Source organism: Erinaceus europaeus, chromosome 1 (genome assembly GCF_950295315.1).
Source record: "Erinaceus europaeus chromosome 1, mEriEur2.1, whole genome shotgun sequence".
NCBI classification, from domain to species: domain Eukaryota; kingdom Metazoa; phylum Chordata; class Mammalia; order Eulipotyphla; family Erinaceidae; genus Erinaceus; species Erinaceus europaeus.
In genome coordinates, this window is record NC_080162.1 from 23,016,429 (window position 1) to 23,033,642 (window position 17,214).

At 50.4% G+C, this 17,214-nt stretch overlaps 1 protein-coding gene across 2 annotated transcripts in view; it reads left to right on the plus strand.

Moving 5' to 3' along the window:
* UNC5B (unc-5 netrin receptor B) overlaps nucleotides 1-17,214 on the plus strand; it is a 94,820-nt gene that overhangs the window by 59,103 nt on the left and 18,503 nt on the right. For both annotated transcript variants that reach the window (XM_016195348.2, XM_060201154.1), the window contains exons 2-4: nucleotides 12,029-12,253; nucleotides 14,780-14,923; nucleotides 15,735-15,838. In XM_016195348.2, coding sequence (XP_016050834.1) covers nucleotides 12,029-12,253; nucleotides 14,780-14,923; nucleotides 15,735-15,838 — 473 coding nt within the window. The remainder of the gene's footprint in view (nucleotides 1-12,028; nucleotides 12,254-14,779; nucleotides 14,924-15,734; nucleotides 15,839-17,214) is intronic.

Genomic DNA, 17,214 nt, shown 5'->3' on the forward strand with positions numbered 1-17,214 from the left:
AGCCTACAAGGTCTGCCTTCCCTTGGGCCCCTGGAAGCTTAGTTCCAGTCCTGGCCTGGTGGAAGAGGCGGAGCCAGAGAGTACATGTAGGCCTGAGCTGGGTGGACGGACACCTTCTTTCCTTGCTCCTCTGGGCTCAAGTAGGAACCCAAGTGGATTCCAGGTCCAGAAAGCTCCCAGGAGGGGCACACCCCCACCCCCACCGTTGTTGGGTCCTCTCAGATTCCTCTGTCCCTGTCCTTGTCCCTGCCCTTCATGCCACACCCTACCGGTATCTCTACTGAGCATTCCCCATGGCACAGATTGGCAAAGTCTGGAGTGTAGGCTCCACTTTCTCTCTCTCTCTCCCTGCTGCAGTTCTGTTTAGGTCAACATATTGCTGTGGCCCCTCACTGGCTGTTGCCCCATAGACTAGCCATTGCTTCTCTCTGGCCTCAGAACCTCCCTCTGGAAACGAAGGACTCGGGTCTGGCTGCCTCCTGGTGCCTGCCAAGTGACCCACTGCCAGTCCGGGGCAGGGTCTGGCCAGACATGGTAACAGGACTGGCGACAGCAGGCAAGGATCACAGCAATTTTTCCACTTTGCAACGTCTTTGGCAGTTGTCTCCCTTTTGCAAGGAGGGGTTTGTTCAGCGCTCGAACATGACGCCGAGGAAGGCAGGGGCAATTGGTGCCTCAGGGCACTCCAAGAAGAGGACTTTCCAGGGTGGCATGGGGACACCCTGCCTGGAGGGGTGGGCAGCAGGGACATAACCTCTGCCCCAGGAGGCTGATCCTGGGCCACAGGTCATATTCACAGGCTTTCTGTCTTTGGCAGGAGACAGGAACAAGACCCTGGGTCTCCGTCTACCCAGTGCCCAAATCTGCAAAGCCAACTTGATGTCACTGCCCAGTGGCTTTCCTCACCGCCTCTACATCCCACGGCCCCTCTAGGGACCCAAGACCCTCTGCCAGGAGCAGTCATGCCAGCTGGCCAGTGCTCGTCTGACATGTGTCACTGGCTGTGCTGCCAGAAAGAGGTGTCTGATGCATTGTACTTGTAATTTGAAGATTATATATATATCTTTAAATATATATATGGAAAGAGAGAACCAGAGCATCACTTGGGCACATGTGACCCCAGGGATCAAACCCAGGACCTCGTGTTTGTGGTTTAAAAGTCCTTAGCCAGCAACCTTGAAAGTAAAACAGAATACACACCAACAAGGAGTTGGGCGGTAGTGCAGCGGATTAAGCGCAGGTAGCGCAAAGCGGAAGCACCGGTGTAAGGATCCTGGTTCAAACCCCAGCTCCCCACCTTCAGGGGAGTCGCTTCACAGGCGGTGAAGCAGGTCTGCAGGTGTCTGTCTTTCTCTCCTCCTCACTGTCTTCCCCTCCTCTCTCCATTTCTCTCTCTCCTGTCCAACAACGATGACATCAATAACAACAACAACCACAACAATAAAACAACAAGGGCAACAAGAGGGAATTAATTAATTAATTGATTTTAAAAAAATTTTAAAAAAAGTATACACACCAATATATGGTGAGACACCATTAGGTTAAAAAAAAAAAAAGGATGTTACTTTGCATCTTTACAAAATAAAGCCGAAGTCCAGTGTTAATTCTGATAAACTCAAGTAAAAGTGAGTGGTTTTTATTTTCACCCATTATTTTCCTAAACTGTCATTAGGACAGGCCCAGAAAGAAAGATGTGTCATTATAGAAAAAGGAGACATTTTGGGGTGCTGGAGAAGACAGCACAATGATTCTACAAATGGTTTTTATGCCTGAGGTTCTGGGTCCCAGGTTCAATCCCTCAGCACTGCTGAGCACCTCTGAAAGAGAAAGGGAGGGGGAGAGAGAGGGAGAGAGAAAGATAAGACATCTGCAGACCTCCTTCACACTTATGAAACATCCCTGCTGCGGGGCGAAAGGGAGCGGGGGTTCAAATCCTGGTCCTTGCTCGATCCTTGTGCATGGTACTGTGTGCTTAACTGGGTGCAGTACTGCCAGCCCCCCCCCCCCCAAGACAGAAAATTTTTTAATGAAGTCCCCACTTTGCCTCCAGTTTCCCCAACAGCTGCTTTCTCTGGTCTCCGTCCTAAAGGAAAGGGGTTAAATAGTCTCCCAAGTTGCCATGAGTCGATGGCATCCCCCAGGCTGAGGTCTTGAAAGAGGCTGGCTCTTAAGGCCAGCGTCAGCCCAGCCTGTGTCCGCCACTTCTGACCGCAACCCCCACCCCCAACCTCCTGCCACCTCAGCTGTTTCCAAAAGCTGGATGGTAACAGCTAGAGAGAATCCCTCACTCTGGTGAGATCCAGCTAAACAAGCAAAACCGAGTCCCAGGCCCTCAAAGAGCTTGCCTTCCAGAGAACACACTGAACCTGCAAAGACAGACACGTCGACTGATAGAAACCCATCACATACACTAAGGATAATTCTGGAGAGATGAACACTGTCAGCAAACAGAAAGCAAGCAGGGCAGTGTGGATATAGCATCAGGGAGGATAGACGATGTGGAATATCCTTGGGGGAATCTGGGAAAACCTCACTGGGGAGGTGGCCTTTCAGCTGAGCTCTTGATGACAGTCAGTCACCAGAACAGAGAGATTGAGGGGGCTGGGTTGTGCATTCCAGGAGAGAAAAGCCAAGATCCTGAGGTGGGACTATGCCAGGCATGTGCAAGGGGGCAGGAAACACCCCTGGAGTAGTGACAGTAGGTAAGCATCTGAAATGTGAGGGGTCTCGGGATCAAGACTTTATTCCAGGTGTAAGGGCAGTCATTGGAGGGCACAAGGAGAGGGGTGATTTCTGCATATTTTAAAGGTCACCCTGAATGCTCTGAGTGGACTTGAGCAGGCAAGATGGGGAGTGGAGATTATGGAGAGGGGCTTGGCAAGACGTGGGCCACCAAAGCCTGCAGGGTCTTTGAGAGAGTAGGACGGCGGTGGTGGTGGATGGTCTGGTTGCAGTTTGCATACATCTGAAACATTTAGTCACTAGCACTCAGGTCTGTCAACATCATGGGCTGGATTCAGGAAAGAGAAAGGGACTCATGGTTCCTAAAGCTGCTCATCTAATTGGGTCCATGAGGCAATAAACAAAATGCCTGTTTCAACAAAAAGAAGTTGTTAGTTGTTGGTTGTTGTGTTTTGTTTTTAGGAAGGCTTTATTTTTGGTCAAAGTGAAGATGGGGATTTATATACCCTGGGAAAAGGAAAAGATCTTTCTAAAACTAGCTGAAAAGCAGAGTGTTGACTTAAGGGATGGGAGTTGCTTCCTTCCTACATTAAACAAGGTGCAACTGGGTGTTTGGTAGAACCTGAAATTGCAGCTCAAACTTCCTGCATCCAAGCTCTGTGTGTGGGAGAGATGACCAAATAAAGTAACGGGTTTCCACAGGCCTGAGTCATTGCCGTGGTGTTAGAGCAGGGGCACAAAGAGCCACTGCCCTGCTGGGTTGGTTGGCCTCTTCAGGAGAGACAGGGTTGGTTGTGTCTGAGTGTGATGTTGTAGGGGCCTTACCAGGCAAGCAGCGGGCTCTTCCCAGTTAGGATGGATTTCCTGAACAAGGCTGAGACACCCCGCCCTGAGAAATGGGAACTGAGTGCTGGACCAAAGCTGAGACCCTCTTCTCTTTCAGCAAGCTAGTGAACTCCATTTGCCCAGTAACAAAATGGGCAGAAAAATACTCTCCTGACAACCATTCGGGGGCCCTGCAGGCTAAAGGGGGGCGGGGGGGGGCGGCTAGTGCAACAGGGCAGAGCTCCAGGTTTCTCGGGAGCTATGAGCCTGAGCATGTTGTTTCTTTTCTTGGAGGCTTACTTTCCTTTCCTGTGAGATGGGATACCCACTTTGCAGACATTGGCACTGATGTTCCTTATCACAGGGCATCCTGGATAAATGGGGATTGTCCAGAGTGTGATGGGTAAGGGATGTTTGTTTGTTCCATGTCTGGCAAAGAAAGGGGAGTGGTGGGGGCACTGAAGGTCTTTTCTTCAGGGCTGGGGCCTCCAGACACTGACATCCCAGACCTGGGACTTGGGAGAAGAAAACAAGAGGTAGCCCCAGAAGGACTGAGACCCAGGGAACCTAATAGCCAAAAGACAAGTCTGGGGAGGGCCAGGGCCTTGCCAGGGACTACTGAGAATGGGGTAGGCTCCAGCCCCAGGAGCCATAGTGTCTTTTCCTACTTAATGGGGGCTTGGGCTTTATTCTTGGGGCCTCGCCACCACATCCTATCAGCAGTTTCACTATTCAAGTCCTGTCAGGGGGAAATTTCTCACATCAGTCAGAATGCCCCCTCAGGATACAGGATCCTGCCCCAGTTGGCCATCTTGGTGGAACCACTTCCTGTGACTCACACAGGAAGTGATGTCACAGGCATTGGAGGGTCTGGTGAGGGTATGGGAAAAGGACCATGCAAGGGGCCTCCTTTGTTAAGAATAACTCAGCATCCCCCGAGTCCGCCAGCCTCCATTTGTCATCAGTAACGGCCATTGTGACTTTCCCTGAGGGGGTCCTCAGCCTGAACCCCACAGTCACCAGGAGCCCGGGGCCAGATGGAAGAAGGGCTTTGTGTTGAGGGAGGGCTTCTTCCATGTGAGTTTGTGTGTTTTTAAAACATAATAATAAATGGGCTCCTCTCTCCCTGCTCCCCACTGAGTGCATCAGCCTAGCCGTGAATGGCAGAGATTTTCCATGCAGTGGGAGGTCAAGTCTGGTGAGAATTAGCCAGTGTCCAGGGGCTAGAGAAAGACTGTGATTGCGGATGATGAATGTGCCCAGCGTGGGGCGTTTCTCCCTCTCATACCTCCCTTCTGCCTCCCTCCTCCACTCCTAGCCCTGTCCCTTGTTGTGGGCACAACCTCCACTCAGCCCTGGAGACAGCCCTGCTCAGTTACAGATGCCCCAGTGCTGAGCCCAGGATCCCCAGCCTGGCCTTGTCACCCACCAGGGGACAAAACCCAGTGAGTACAGGGGAGGCACGGGAGTGTTCAAGGCCCTCTTTACCAAATCAGCAGAGCCCAGTCTTGAAGTCTCGAAGGTGAGGCCCAGCTGCGGTGGGTGGTAGTTTCATTCCAGGCCCAGGAAATGGAGAGAGCAAAGTCTCTGTCTTCAGCCATGCCATGCCTGTGTTGCCTGTGTTGTCTTTCCCACACCATATCTGAAGCCCCAGATCAGAATCTGGGTTCTGGTCACCTACCAAGTCATTTCCCCTCTCTGAGTTGGTAGAATGCAGGGCTCCAGGTCTTTCCAGCCTCAGTTTTGCATGTTTCTGGCTTGTTGCAGCTCAGGTGTTCTTAGGCAAAGGGACCTACCATTGGAGTTTACAGATTCCTCAGACACATCCCAGTCATAGGCTGCTTCCTACCTGGGGCCTCTCTTGGTAACAGCCCGGTTATTAGAGCTCATTTACATCACTGACTCAGCAGACCTTCACAGTACCTCAGAACTGACAGGGACACAAACGGTAGTCCCTTCCTTATAGAAAGGGAAACTAAGAGAGTCGGGTGGTAGAACAGTGGGTTAAGTGCACGTGGCACAAAGCAAAAGGACTGGCATAAGGACCCCGGTTCGAGCCTCTGGCTCCCCACCTGCAGGGGAGTCACTTCACAGCATTGAAGCAGGTCTACAGGTGTCTGTCTCTCTCTCCCCCTCACTGTCTTCCCCTCCTCTCTCCATTTCTCTCTGTCCTACCTAACAACAGCGACATCAATAACAACAATAATAAGTACAACAACAATTAAAAAAAAAACAAGGGCAACAGAAGGGAAAATAAATTAATATTTAAAAAATTTTTTAAAAAGGGAAACTGAAGCTCCAGGTGTGGAAAAGGACTTTCTTAAGGGCTCACAGGGACAGTGAGGATTTGAAGCAGGTCTGCTGGCTCTCAGGCTTCCAGCCCACCCCACCATGAGCCTATCCAGCCTGGGCTCCAGGTTAGGGTGTGAAGATAAGGAAAATACCTCCCCCACCACCACCACCCTTGGGGAAACAATGGGAAATAGTATCTTTTGAGGAAGGAGGTGGGAGGGTTTGAACCTAGGGCCTCATATATGCAGGGCATATGTGCTATGCTACACTAAAGCATATCCTCTTTCATGCCCTCACCTTGAGATGGCTCAACACTCTGTATGCAGGTTGCATTTTCGTAGCTGTAGGCCCAAATGAGTTCTGCTATTAGAAAAGACACTCTGTCTCCTCCACCACCAGAAGCCAGAGCTGAGCAGTACTCTGCTAAATTCATTCATTCATTCATTCATTAAAAATTTAAAAAGACATTTTAAGTGGGACATTTTCCTACGAGTAGAGTGTCTGAATCTGACATGGACAACAACTAGATCTACTAAGGAAGCACGTAGTAGGTGTCTTATTATCCCCCCTATAAAAATGGAGCAGCCAGAAGGGCTCTTCCAAACCTGGGAGTCAAATATAAGATAAATGGCTCCAGGGCTGGGCACTGATGCACGCTATAGAGTGCAAAGACATGGGTTCAGTCCCCTGGTCCCCACCTGCAATAGGGGTATGAGCTGTGAAGCAGTGCTGTGGGTCTGGCTCTTTCTCCCTCTCTAACCACCCCCCTCATTTTTTTTCTCTCTCTCAAAAAAAAAAAGCCACCAAGAGTGGTGAATTCATCATACAGACACTGAGCCCCATTGATAATAAAAAGTCCCTGTAGCCCTAGTGGCTGAATAAAGAGAAATGGAGAGAGAGAGAGAGATTGGCTCCAGCTTTCTTCTATACCAGTGATCCCAGGCAAAGTCCATGACACCCTTTATCTTAATTTGTTTTGAAATAGTGATGATGATGATGACGACGATGATGATGATGATGATGATAATCCTGTCTTGGGGAGCATGGAGGGCAAATTAAGTGAAATGTTTGAAGCACTGTAAACATCGTGGACATAATGGCACGTGTCAGCTCCCAGAACTCAGGTGCAGGTAACCAGCCTCCTGGATTTGCTCCTGGCTCTCCTGCTTTCCAGCTTCACAACCCGATGCCAGTTACCTCATCTGCAGTATGGGAATAACAATTGTACCTGATGCCCTGGCCTATGGTGCCCAAACCTCGTGCCAAGGCTCTGAGGGTTGCTGCAGAAAATTCACAGGGGTGCTGCGGGATATTTTTAATCTTCAAGGAAGCACAGCCATGCTGGACAGCTGCCAGGCACTGCATCAACTACTAGCTCAAAACAGAGGACTGTTTCAGCATTACATCACATTTCTTTCCTGTAGATGGCATCACAGCTTCACAAAGCCAGGATGTGGACATTTGGGGTGCCCTGGGAGATGGTGGCATGTTCACGGTCATTCCAAGGTGGGAGACGTTGTATAGTACTCGTCCCCATTAGCAAATCATTGTGGCTGTTTAAGAATAGGATACAGGGACTGAGCATTGTTGCACCCAGTACAGCACACATGTTAGCACCTGGGTTCAAGTCCCTGGTCCACCACCACCACCCCCCTCTACCCCCCACAGAGGAGGAGCTTCATGAATGGTGGAGCAGTGCTGCAGGTCTCTCCCCCCCCCTGTTTCTCTCTCTCTCTCTTTCTACCTCTCTCACCCTCTATCAAAAACAAACCAAAACAAACAAACAAACAAAAAACATGCCTCTAAGAATGGTGGGTTTGTTGTGCAGTAGCTCAGCCCCAATGATAATCCCAGTGAAACAAAAAAGAAAAAGAACAAGAATTGAGCACAATTATTTTCTCTTTCCTTTGCTATGTGCTTTTTTTTTCAAGTTGTTAGAATATAAATACATACATGCATGTGCAGACGTACAAAAATGACTTGGAAACTGTTTGAATTTAATACATATACATATACGTATACGTATACATGTACATACTTTGTACTTCAAATTTGTAAGTTCAAACTGTCCCACTAATATACTTACCTGGTTATATATATTATGTTGTAGGAAAAGTCATGATGTATTTTCCTATGCAAAAAGTGTCTCATGTCTTTGCTGATAACCCAATATATGACTCACACTATTTTTTTTCTTTTTCTTTTCTTTTTTCTTTCTTTCTTTTTCTTTTTTTTTTTTGCCAGAGCACTGCTCAGCTCTGGCTTATAATGGTGCAGGGGACTGAACCTGGGACGTTGAATCCTCAGGCATGAGACTGTTTGCATAACCATTATGCTATCTACCCCTGCCACTAAATTTTTTTTCATTTATTTTTTATTTATTGGGTGGATTAATGGTTTATAGTCAATAGTAAAATATAGAGTTGTTAAATGTGTGACATTTCTCAGTTTTCTGCATTTGGATCTAAATTCCTTTTTTTCACTTATTTATTTATTTAATTTTTAATTTTTTTAAATTTATTTATAGAAAGGAAACACTGACAAAACCATAGGATAAGAGGGGTACAACTCCACACAATCCCCACCACCAGAACTCCGTATCCCATCCCATCCCCTGATAGCGTTCCTATTCTTTAACCCTCTGGGAGTATGGACCCAAGGTCATTGTGGGATGCAGAAAGTGGAAGGTCTGGCTTCTGTAATTGCTTCCCCGCTAAACATGAGCATTGACAGGTTGATCCATACTCCCAACCTGTCTCTCTCTTTCCCTAGTGGGGAAGGGTTCTGGGGAATCGGAGATCCAGGACACATTGGTGGGGTTGTCTGTCCAGGGAAGTCTGGTTGGCATCATGCTAGCATCTGGAACCTGGTGGCTGAAAAGAGAGTTAACATACAAAGCCAAACATTGTTGAACAATCATGAACCTAAAGGCTGGAATAGTGCAGATGAATATGAAGATGGATCTAACTTCTTAACAAATAGGATTTTTATTTTATTTTAGTCTTGGGATTGCTTGAAAAACTAACAAGACACTAAAGATGAAGAGTGTGAGAACCTCCCATCTAGGGGTGTTATGGGGTTTGGTGAGTTAGTAGGAAAAGCTGTGTGAATTGTGTCTGGTGGGATGAGCAGCCAGGACCCCCAAAACTCCACTAGTCTTTTCCCTCCCAGCTGGCCCCCACAGGGTAGCCTGCCCTAGTCCAGGACACCTATCAAACTTGCCACGGTCACTAGGACCAAAGAGGAGGGGGACACTGAGCTGCTGCGTGGACCTGGCAGCCCCTCCTTTAATTTGTACTCACTGAGTGCCTTCTGCTTGCCAACATAGAGTCTGCCATGGCCCCTCTGGGCAGGAATCTTAAGGTAGCCCTTTCTTCTTCCTTGTCTCCTGGCAGCCTCTGCCTAAGACACTCGGGGGTGGGGATGTTGGCAAAGGGAAACAGTTACATCAAAAGTCACTTATGATGAACAGGCACTGGTGAGGCTACCCAGCCAGCAGCCTGCCTAGGCCAGAGATGCCTCTGTGCCAGGGTTGACGGGAGGGTGGGGCTGGAGGGCGGTACCTGGAGCTCCTGCACTAATGGACAGGCCATGGTGGAGCCTGCATCTGCTTTATAAATGAGCTGCATTAAGGTTGTAAAACTAAGTTATAAATCCAGCCATTGCAGTCCACAGCCGCACACAAGCCAGGGCAGCCATCTCCTGGGGGTGGTGGGTGGCAGTGTTGGCATCTCATGGTCACCACTCCAGAGGAGCTCTGTGCCCATATTGAACTAACCTGGTGTCTGAGGGCCCTGAGGAGCTGGATCAGACCCAGGCATCTCTCTGTCTCTCTTTTTCTGCCTCTATCTGAAAAGAACTCAGAGCAGTGAAGCCCCAGTGAAGAACTAGGGGTGGGGGGGGGAGATAGAAGGAGGCAGGAAAAGAGGGGTGGAGGATTTTTGAAAATTAGAGAAAGAAGGGCGGGGGGGGGGGGAGATAGCGTAACGGCTATGCAGAGAGACTCTTAAGCCTGGGGCTCCAAAGTCTCAGGTTCAATCCACTATAAGCCAGATTTGAGTAGCTCTCTGGTTAGAAAGAGAGAGAGAGAGGTAGAGAGAGAGAGAGATTGAAAGAGGAAGACCAGAGCACTGTTCTACTCATCTCTGGCTGATCATGGTGCTGGGGATTGAACCTGGGACCTCCAGGCCTCAGGCATGGGAGTCTTTTGCATAACCATTATTTTATCTCCCCAGCCCAGAATAGCTTGAAAGAGGGAAGCTTTGTTTTTTGACCAAAAGGGAAAAGGGAAGCTTATATTCTGAACAGTAAGGAAAAAAAAAAAAGAGCCTCCTTCCTCAAGCTGGCTGACAAATGGGATTTATGGTGGTAGAAGTTGCCTTCTTCCTCTTAGACAGTAAGAGGTAAAGGTAATATTGATACTGATTTTGCAAGGAAAGGAAAACTCTGGGTAGGTGCTGCCTACAGCCTCTATGGGGGGGGGGGGCGGGGCAAGGCCTGAGAAGCCAGGTCCTGAGACTGGGAAGGTGGGGAGTGGGTGGTTTGCTCCCGACAGCTGTGCCTTGGGTGAACTCAGAACACACATCCAGAAAGACTTAGCTAGAAACCTGTTTCCTGAGACTTTGGGTATTGGTTTGGGCCTGTCAGGACTGCTTTGTTAGTTCTGCTCTTGTTCTCTCTGCCCACTGGAGGACTTTCTAAGACCAGGCCTGTCCTACCAGGGCCTCCTGGATGGGAGGACAAATACATGACCCCAGGTACCCCTTCAGGCCTCCTGAGACCCACTTCAGCCCTCCTCTGGGGCAGCAACAGGGCTGCTGACTGGAAGGGCTGGCCTGCACGTGCACCCCTGGGGTTTAATTCTTTGTTTCCCCTGGAGCAGTTGACTGGGAGGACCAGTACCCCACTGCTTGTCCCTGGCCACCTGATTGCTTGGCACTCAGCACTGGAAAGTCAATTTTCCTAAGTGGATTGTAAACCAATAGCTGGACAGCTTGCTTTCCCTCCCTCTTAATGCTGGCAGGAGCCATCAGCTCCCTTCCTGTTTGTCCCACCTCCTGAGGTGCTGTTCTTTCCAGGGAGGTGGAGGACCAGGCTTTCCACTGGGCTCCTCTGCAGGAAGAAGATGGGCTTGGGCTGGCCTCTCTGCTCCCAACCTCTGAAGTCTCTTCCTCAGGGCAGCGGCTGCTGGGAAGGTGGGCTCTCCCTCTGCTGCCTGCCTGCCTGCCTGCCTGCCTGCTTTGAGATTACAGGAAGAGGAGGAGGAGGAGGGGGAGGAGGTGGTCTGGGAGAGAGCCCAAGCCTGGTGAAGCCACCCATCCTCACCCCACTCCACCCACCCCACACCCCTGCAGGCCCTGGCTCCATTTCACCTTCCATCAGCCTAGCTGGCTGGGCCCGCAAAGGGCAGCCATAGCTTCAGGGCAGAGCTGGCCTGGTTTGAGCTCCAGCCTCAGCCCCATTTCCAAGCCGTTGCACACTATGGCATCTCCCCGGAAAATGCCAGGGAGGCAAGACCAGCACAGGAGGGACTGGTAGGCTCCAACAGGTGTCTCCTCACCTCCCAGTGCCACCGTGACTTTGTGCTGTATTGAAAAGTATCTCACCTGTCAGGTGGTAGCGCAGCAGGTTAAGCACACGTGGCGCAAAGCGCAAGGACCAGTGTAAGGATCCCGGTTTGAGCCCCCCGCTCCCCACCTGTAGGGGAGTCGCTTCACAGGCGGTGAAGCAGATCTGCAGGTGTCTGTCTTTCTCTCCCCCTCTCTGTCTTCCCCTCCTCTCTCCATTTCTCTCTGTCCTATCTAACAACAACGACACCGCCACCACCACCACCACCAATAATAATTACAACAACAATGAAAAACAACAAGGGCAACAAAAAGGGAAAATAAATAAATATAAAAAAAAGAAAAGTATCTCACCCAAAACCCAGTCTCTTATTTATTTATTTATTTATTTTTATTTATTTTATTTTTTTAATTTTTAGCCAGGCCTCTTGCTCAGTTCAAGGTAGGATGGTGTAGGGGAGTTGAACCTGGGATTTTGAAGCCTCAGGCATAAAAGTCTCTTTGCACAACCATTATCCTATCTATCCCCGCCCAGCCCAGTCTCTTAAAAGCAGGGCCAGACCTCAACCAACTCCCAGCCAGACAGGTCTTCTAGGCCGCCCAACCCTCTCCCTTCCCTCCCTGCCCCCTCTCTGCTCACGGAGCCCCCTCCTCCTCTGCAGGCGCTGAGGTGAGCAGTAAGGTGCTCCCAGACTCCTTCCCATCAGCACCTGCGGAGCAGCTGCCCTACTTCCTGCAGGAGCCGCAGGATGCCTACATAGTGAAGAACAAGCCCGTGGAGTTGCGCTGCCGTGCCCTCCCCGCCACACAGATCTACTTCAAGTGCAACGGCGAGTGGGTCAGCCAGAACGACCATGTCATCCAGGAGGGCCTGGATGAGGCCATCGGTGAGCCCCCACAGCCCCACAGGGCACTCGGGGTGGGGAGTGGCAGCAGAATGCAGGGGCTTAGCTCTGCTATGGACTGTGTGTGGCTCTGGGCACAGCCAGGAGCAGAGCTCACTCTGGGTCACTGTTTTGTGTGTGGTGTGGATGACCACAATAAAGAGCACAGAGAGCTTGTTGGAGTGCTCGCTCTTTTGGATGGCTTCTTCCCACCCCACTTATGGCTGTCACCTCCTCCCCATCCCAGCACCTGCTGTACTATCTAGGGAAACGTTTGTTTCCTGGCTCTGCCAATCCGCCCCCCCCCCCCCACACACACACATACACACACTTCTGAGCTGAATTCTAGGCTGTCATTAATTTTATAGGTTCCATTGTTGCAAATGACACTGTTTAATGTTCACTATAGTGATGGGGTATTTCCCTTATAGGAATTAAATCATTTTAGGATTTTTTTAAAGGTAAGTAGTTGTCTTTCACCTCTTTACTTATTTTACTAAGTATAATCACCTCCACTTCCATCCATTTATCGGCAGAGTAGTGTTCCATTGGATATATATCCTGTAACAACTCCTCCTTTTTTGAAATAGTTGTTGTTATTGGTATTATTACCCCCAGAGCTATCACTTGCCCTAGATGAACACTAGGAATCCATTGCTGCCAGTGTCTTTCTTTCTTGTGTCCTCCTATTTGGGACAGAGAAATTGAGAGGAGAGAGAGAGATACCTGAAGTCACCGTAGTTCTCACAAGTCTTAAACACAGTTTGCTTGCTTCTGTGTAGTTTGCTTATGCAAGTTTGTGTGTTTCAGCTCTCTGATTCTTTATGAGTGACACCACGCAGTAGTTGTCTTTATCTCTTATTTCACTAAGCATAATCACCTCCAGTCCCACCCATTTTGTCCCAAAGGGTGAATCATCTTTTTTTATTGCAGAATCATCTTTTTTATTGCAGAGTAGTATTCCATGGAATATATACCCTATGACTTCTTTTATTATTATTATTACTATTATATTATTATTGTCTTTATTTATTTATTGGATAAAGACAGCCAGAAATCAAGATGGCAGCGGGTGATAGAGAGAGAGAGACAGAAAGACACCGGCAGCCCTGCTTCACCACTTGCAAAGCTTTCCCCCTGCAGGTGGGAACTGGGGGCTCGAACCTGGGTCCTTGCGCATTGTAACATGTGCTCAACCAGGTGCACCACCACCTCTCCCCCACCCACACCATGACTTCTTTAGCCAGTCACCTGTTGGTGGGCATTTAGCCTGCTTCCGCACCTTAGCTGTTGTGGTTATGCTCAGTGCAGTAAGTAAAAACATGAAAGACAACTACCGGATGGTCTCAGTCATGTGTGAAATCTAGGTAATCAGAGTATATACATTGGCAAAAAAAATACAACCAAACTGTCTCTTGGAACTTGTAAGAATGTTGGTGGGAGGGGCAGTGTAAGACTAAACCCTTGAAATTGTGTAAGCCAGTGTCAGATGAATGATAAAAATGATAAATAATATTAAATATGTTAATAATATATTTATTTTAAATAATGTGCTGTTTTATTGCTCGGGTATAACCTGGACCCTAATGGAGAGAGGAGGGTGGCTTGGCCAAGACCCCTTATTTCTGGGACCTGTACAGGTCCTGATACCCAGCCAGAATGGCTCCTTCACCCTACAGCCCTGGGCCAGGTTCAGGGACAACACCTTCCAGCAGGGCAGCCTGACCCCAAACTGGCAGCAACTGAGGGCTCACAGAGGGGACAGAAGAGAGGCTCAGGCAAGGGAGGGACTGGATGTGCAAAGGCCTTGTGACCAGAGGGACCTGGGGAGCATGAGAGGCTAGGGATGCCCTGGTGAGCCTACAGTGGGTCAAGACTGGAGACCACACGCGGACCAGGGCCTTATGCTGAGAGGATGGGGAGTAGCCTGCCATTTGTACATCTGATGAGCTCACAGGCCTTTGGGGTGGAAAGGAGGGCCAAGAGCTTGCACTGCCCATCACAATGCCCAAACAGGTGACAGGGGACACTTAAGCCAGGGAGGAGGCACACATGCAAGTAAAAAGTACTTGGCAGGGGTTCGGGCGGTAGCACAGTAGGTTAAGCGCATGTGGCGCAAAGAGCAGCGACTAGAGTAAGGATCCCGGTTCGAGCCCCCAGCTCCCCACCTGCAGGGGACTCGCCTTACAGGCAGTGAAGCAGGTCTGCAGGTGTCTATCTTTCTCTCCCCCTCTCTGTCTTCCTCTCTTCTCTCCATTTCTCTCTGTCCTATCTAACAACAAACAACATTATCAACAACAATAATAACTACAACAAGGCTACAACAACAAGGGCAACAAAAGGGGGGAAAAGTGGCCTCCAGGAGCAGTGGATTCATGGTGCAGGCACTGAGCCCCAGCAATAGCCCTGGAGGCAAAAAAAAAAAGTACTTGGCAGAGCAGCCAGCAGATCTTGGCTGGGGAAAGACATCACCAGGCCCCATTCCTGTGTCCTTGGGTCTCCCCCCAACGGTATCTCTCTCCTCCCCAGGGCAGCGTGTGCGAGAGGTGCAGATCGAGGTGTCCCGGCAGCAGGTGGAGGAGCTGTTTGGGCTGGAGGACTACTGGTGCCAGTGTGTGGCCTGGAGCTCCGCAGGCACCACCAAGAGTCGCCGGGCCTACGTCCGCATCGCATGTACATGTCCCATCTCCTCACCCTGCTCACCCCCTCCCTAGAAAGGGAATTCCATGTCTGTGGGTCATCTCTGGCTGAAATGCCCACCGTGGAGACATCAGGGCATGTGGATGCCAAGCTCAGAAGAGGGGGCTCCTCACCCCAGAAGCTGGACCACCTCTCACCTACTTTTGCTTCATTTCCTTTTTCTATTTCTTGTATTGACCAGAACACCGCTCACTTCTGCCTTTTGGTGTCAGGATGGGCACAGCCTATGTGCTGACACTGTGCCATCTCACTTGCATTGGCCCCATGGCTGGCACCTCCCACCTCTCCCCCCATCCCCGTCTCTTTCCCTGTGAACTGTGAAACCAGGGTCTCACACGAACAATTTCAATCACTCCAGCCCCCTCTTCTTTCCAATTAGATAGACACCAAAGCTTCCTGTGTTGCTATATTGTCTCTTATGTGGTACTGGAACTCAAACTCCAGTCATTTGCAGAGCAGTGGGGTCCCACTCTCCAGTGACCTATCTATCTCTCCAGCTCTTACCTTAGGATTTATAACAGCCCTTTCTTGTTTATTTCTGTACAAGGAAGCTGCTGCCAGGTTCTTGACTTGCCTGGATTGTCATGTGCCTAGTCAGGGCAGGAACTCTGGTCTCCCCTTCTAGCTGGTGTGCCTCTTCCTTTGGAGAGATTTCCCGGGTAAAACCAGGTGTTCCCTTTGGTTTGCACTGCCACCCAGTGGCTTCAGTGGGGCACTTCAAGCTCCCGATATTTGCCAGGCCTTGCTGCACCTGAGCTCTCTGTCCCTCTCTCCCTTCCCCTAGACCTGCGCAAGAACTTCGATCAGGAGCCTCTGGGCAGGGAAGTCCCCCTGGACCACGAGGTTCTTCTGCAGTGCCGCCCACCTGAGGGGGTACCTGTGGCTGAGGTGAGTGAGAGACAGGAGGCATGCTAGGCAGGCAGAGGTCAGCCAGAGACCCAGTACTTACTTCAGCAGTTCCTGAGAAAGAAAAGGAAGTTGCCCCCACCCCCTGCCCTGAACTCGGCACATGCCAACTCCCAGCTGGCTCTACAGCTGCAAACCCATGAGCCGTGACAGACCTCAGCCAGGAGCCCTCCCCACCCCCTGGGCTCCTGAGACCCCAAATTCATCCTCCTGTAAGGGAAAATACCACAGCCATGCATGCCTTCTTCCCCCTCCATACCCGAGGGGTTTGGTGCACAGGACCCTAACTTTTTGGATGCCAGAAAGCCTACATGTGCACTCACCCCACAAACTGATCGTCCTCCCTCGTTACGTGGCCTGCAGGTCCCTGGGAAGTGCCTTTCTGTCTCTCACTACCATTGCTGGTGTTCCCTCTCTCCTCCCTGCACCAAGGACCAGGCATTAGAGCAGAGTGGTTGGGTGGCTGCGAGGTTGGGGGGGGGGGGGGGTTGTCATGTCTCAGTCCAGCCACCAGGACTTGAGTAGATTGGAAGTTAGGAAGACAGGACCCTCGCTTCCAACCTGGGGATCAGCCCTATTACCCAGGCCCTTGCTCCGATCAGTTAGCCTCCCCTCCCCCCCCCACCCAGCCTGTGCATTCATGTGGGCTCACACAGACACACCAGGTGACAGCGGTCACTCATCAGGCTCCCAGAGGAGCTGGGTCCTCCATCACTGACTTTCATAGCACCCTGCCTGCCAGGTGGATGTTGTCATCCCATATCCAACTGGAGACAGAGCTGGGCGGGATGACCTGGCTAATAAGAGGTGGAGCTGGGATTTGAACCCAGAGGCCTGGGTGTAGTAGGCAGACCTCCACACTTCCCATACACTCTAATCCATATACTTCCCATGATCCCTTTCATTCTTACTATAATCCTGTGTGGGGGCTATTGAAGTCTGTCTTTTAAAAAAAAATGCACACACACACACACACCTGGGGGGGTCGTTACTCAGACACACTCACACTCAGTCTCTGGGGTTGAAAGCAGGATCTCATACTTCTAGGCTCAAAGCTCTAGCCATTGCACCACCTCCCCAGCTAAATTCCAGCTAAATTCCATCTTAGAGCTGGTGAAACAGCCTCATCCTCAGTGTCCCTTTCTCCAGGGCATCCAGTGGGCATTCCACCATGTATAACCACAGCATTCTACAGTGTCCTGCCTGGCACCGGCCTATTGGGGGGTCAGTGGGGGGCTGCCTCACTGCCACACTTTGGTGGCACTAGACAGAGCTGCTCTTTTTGTGCTCAGCGCCCCCATCACCCCACTCCTGAGAGGGCCTGCTCCCCAGGGTGCAGGTGAGTGAGCCCCAGGTCC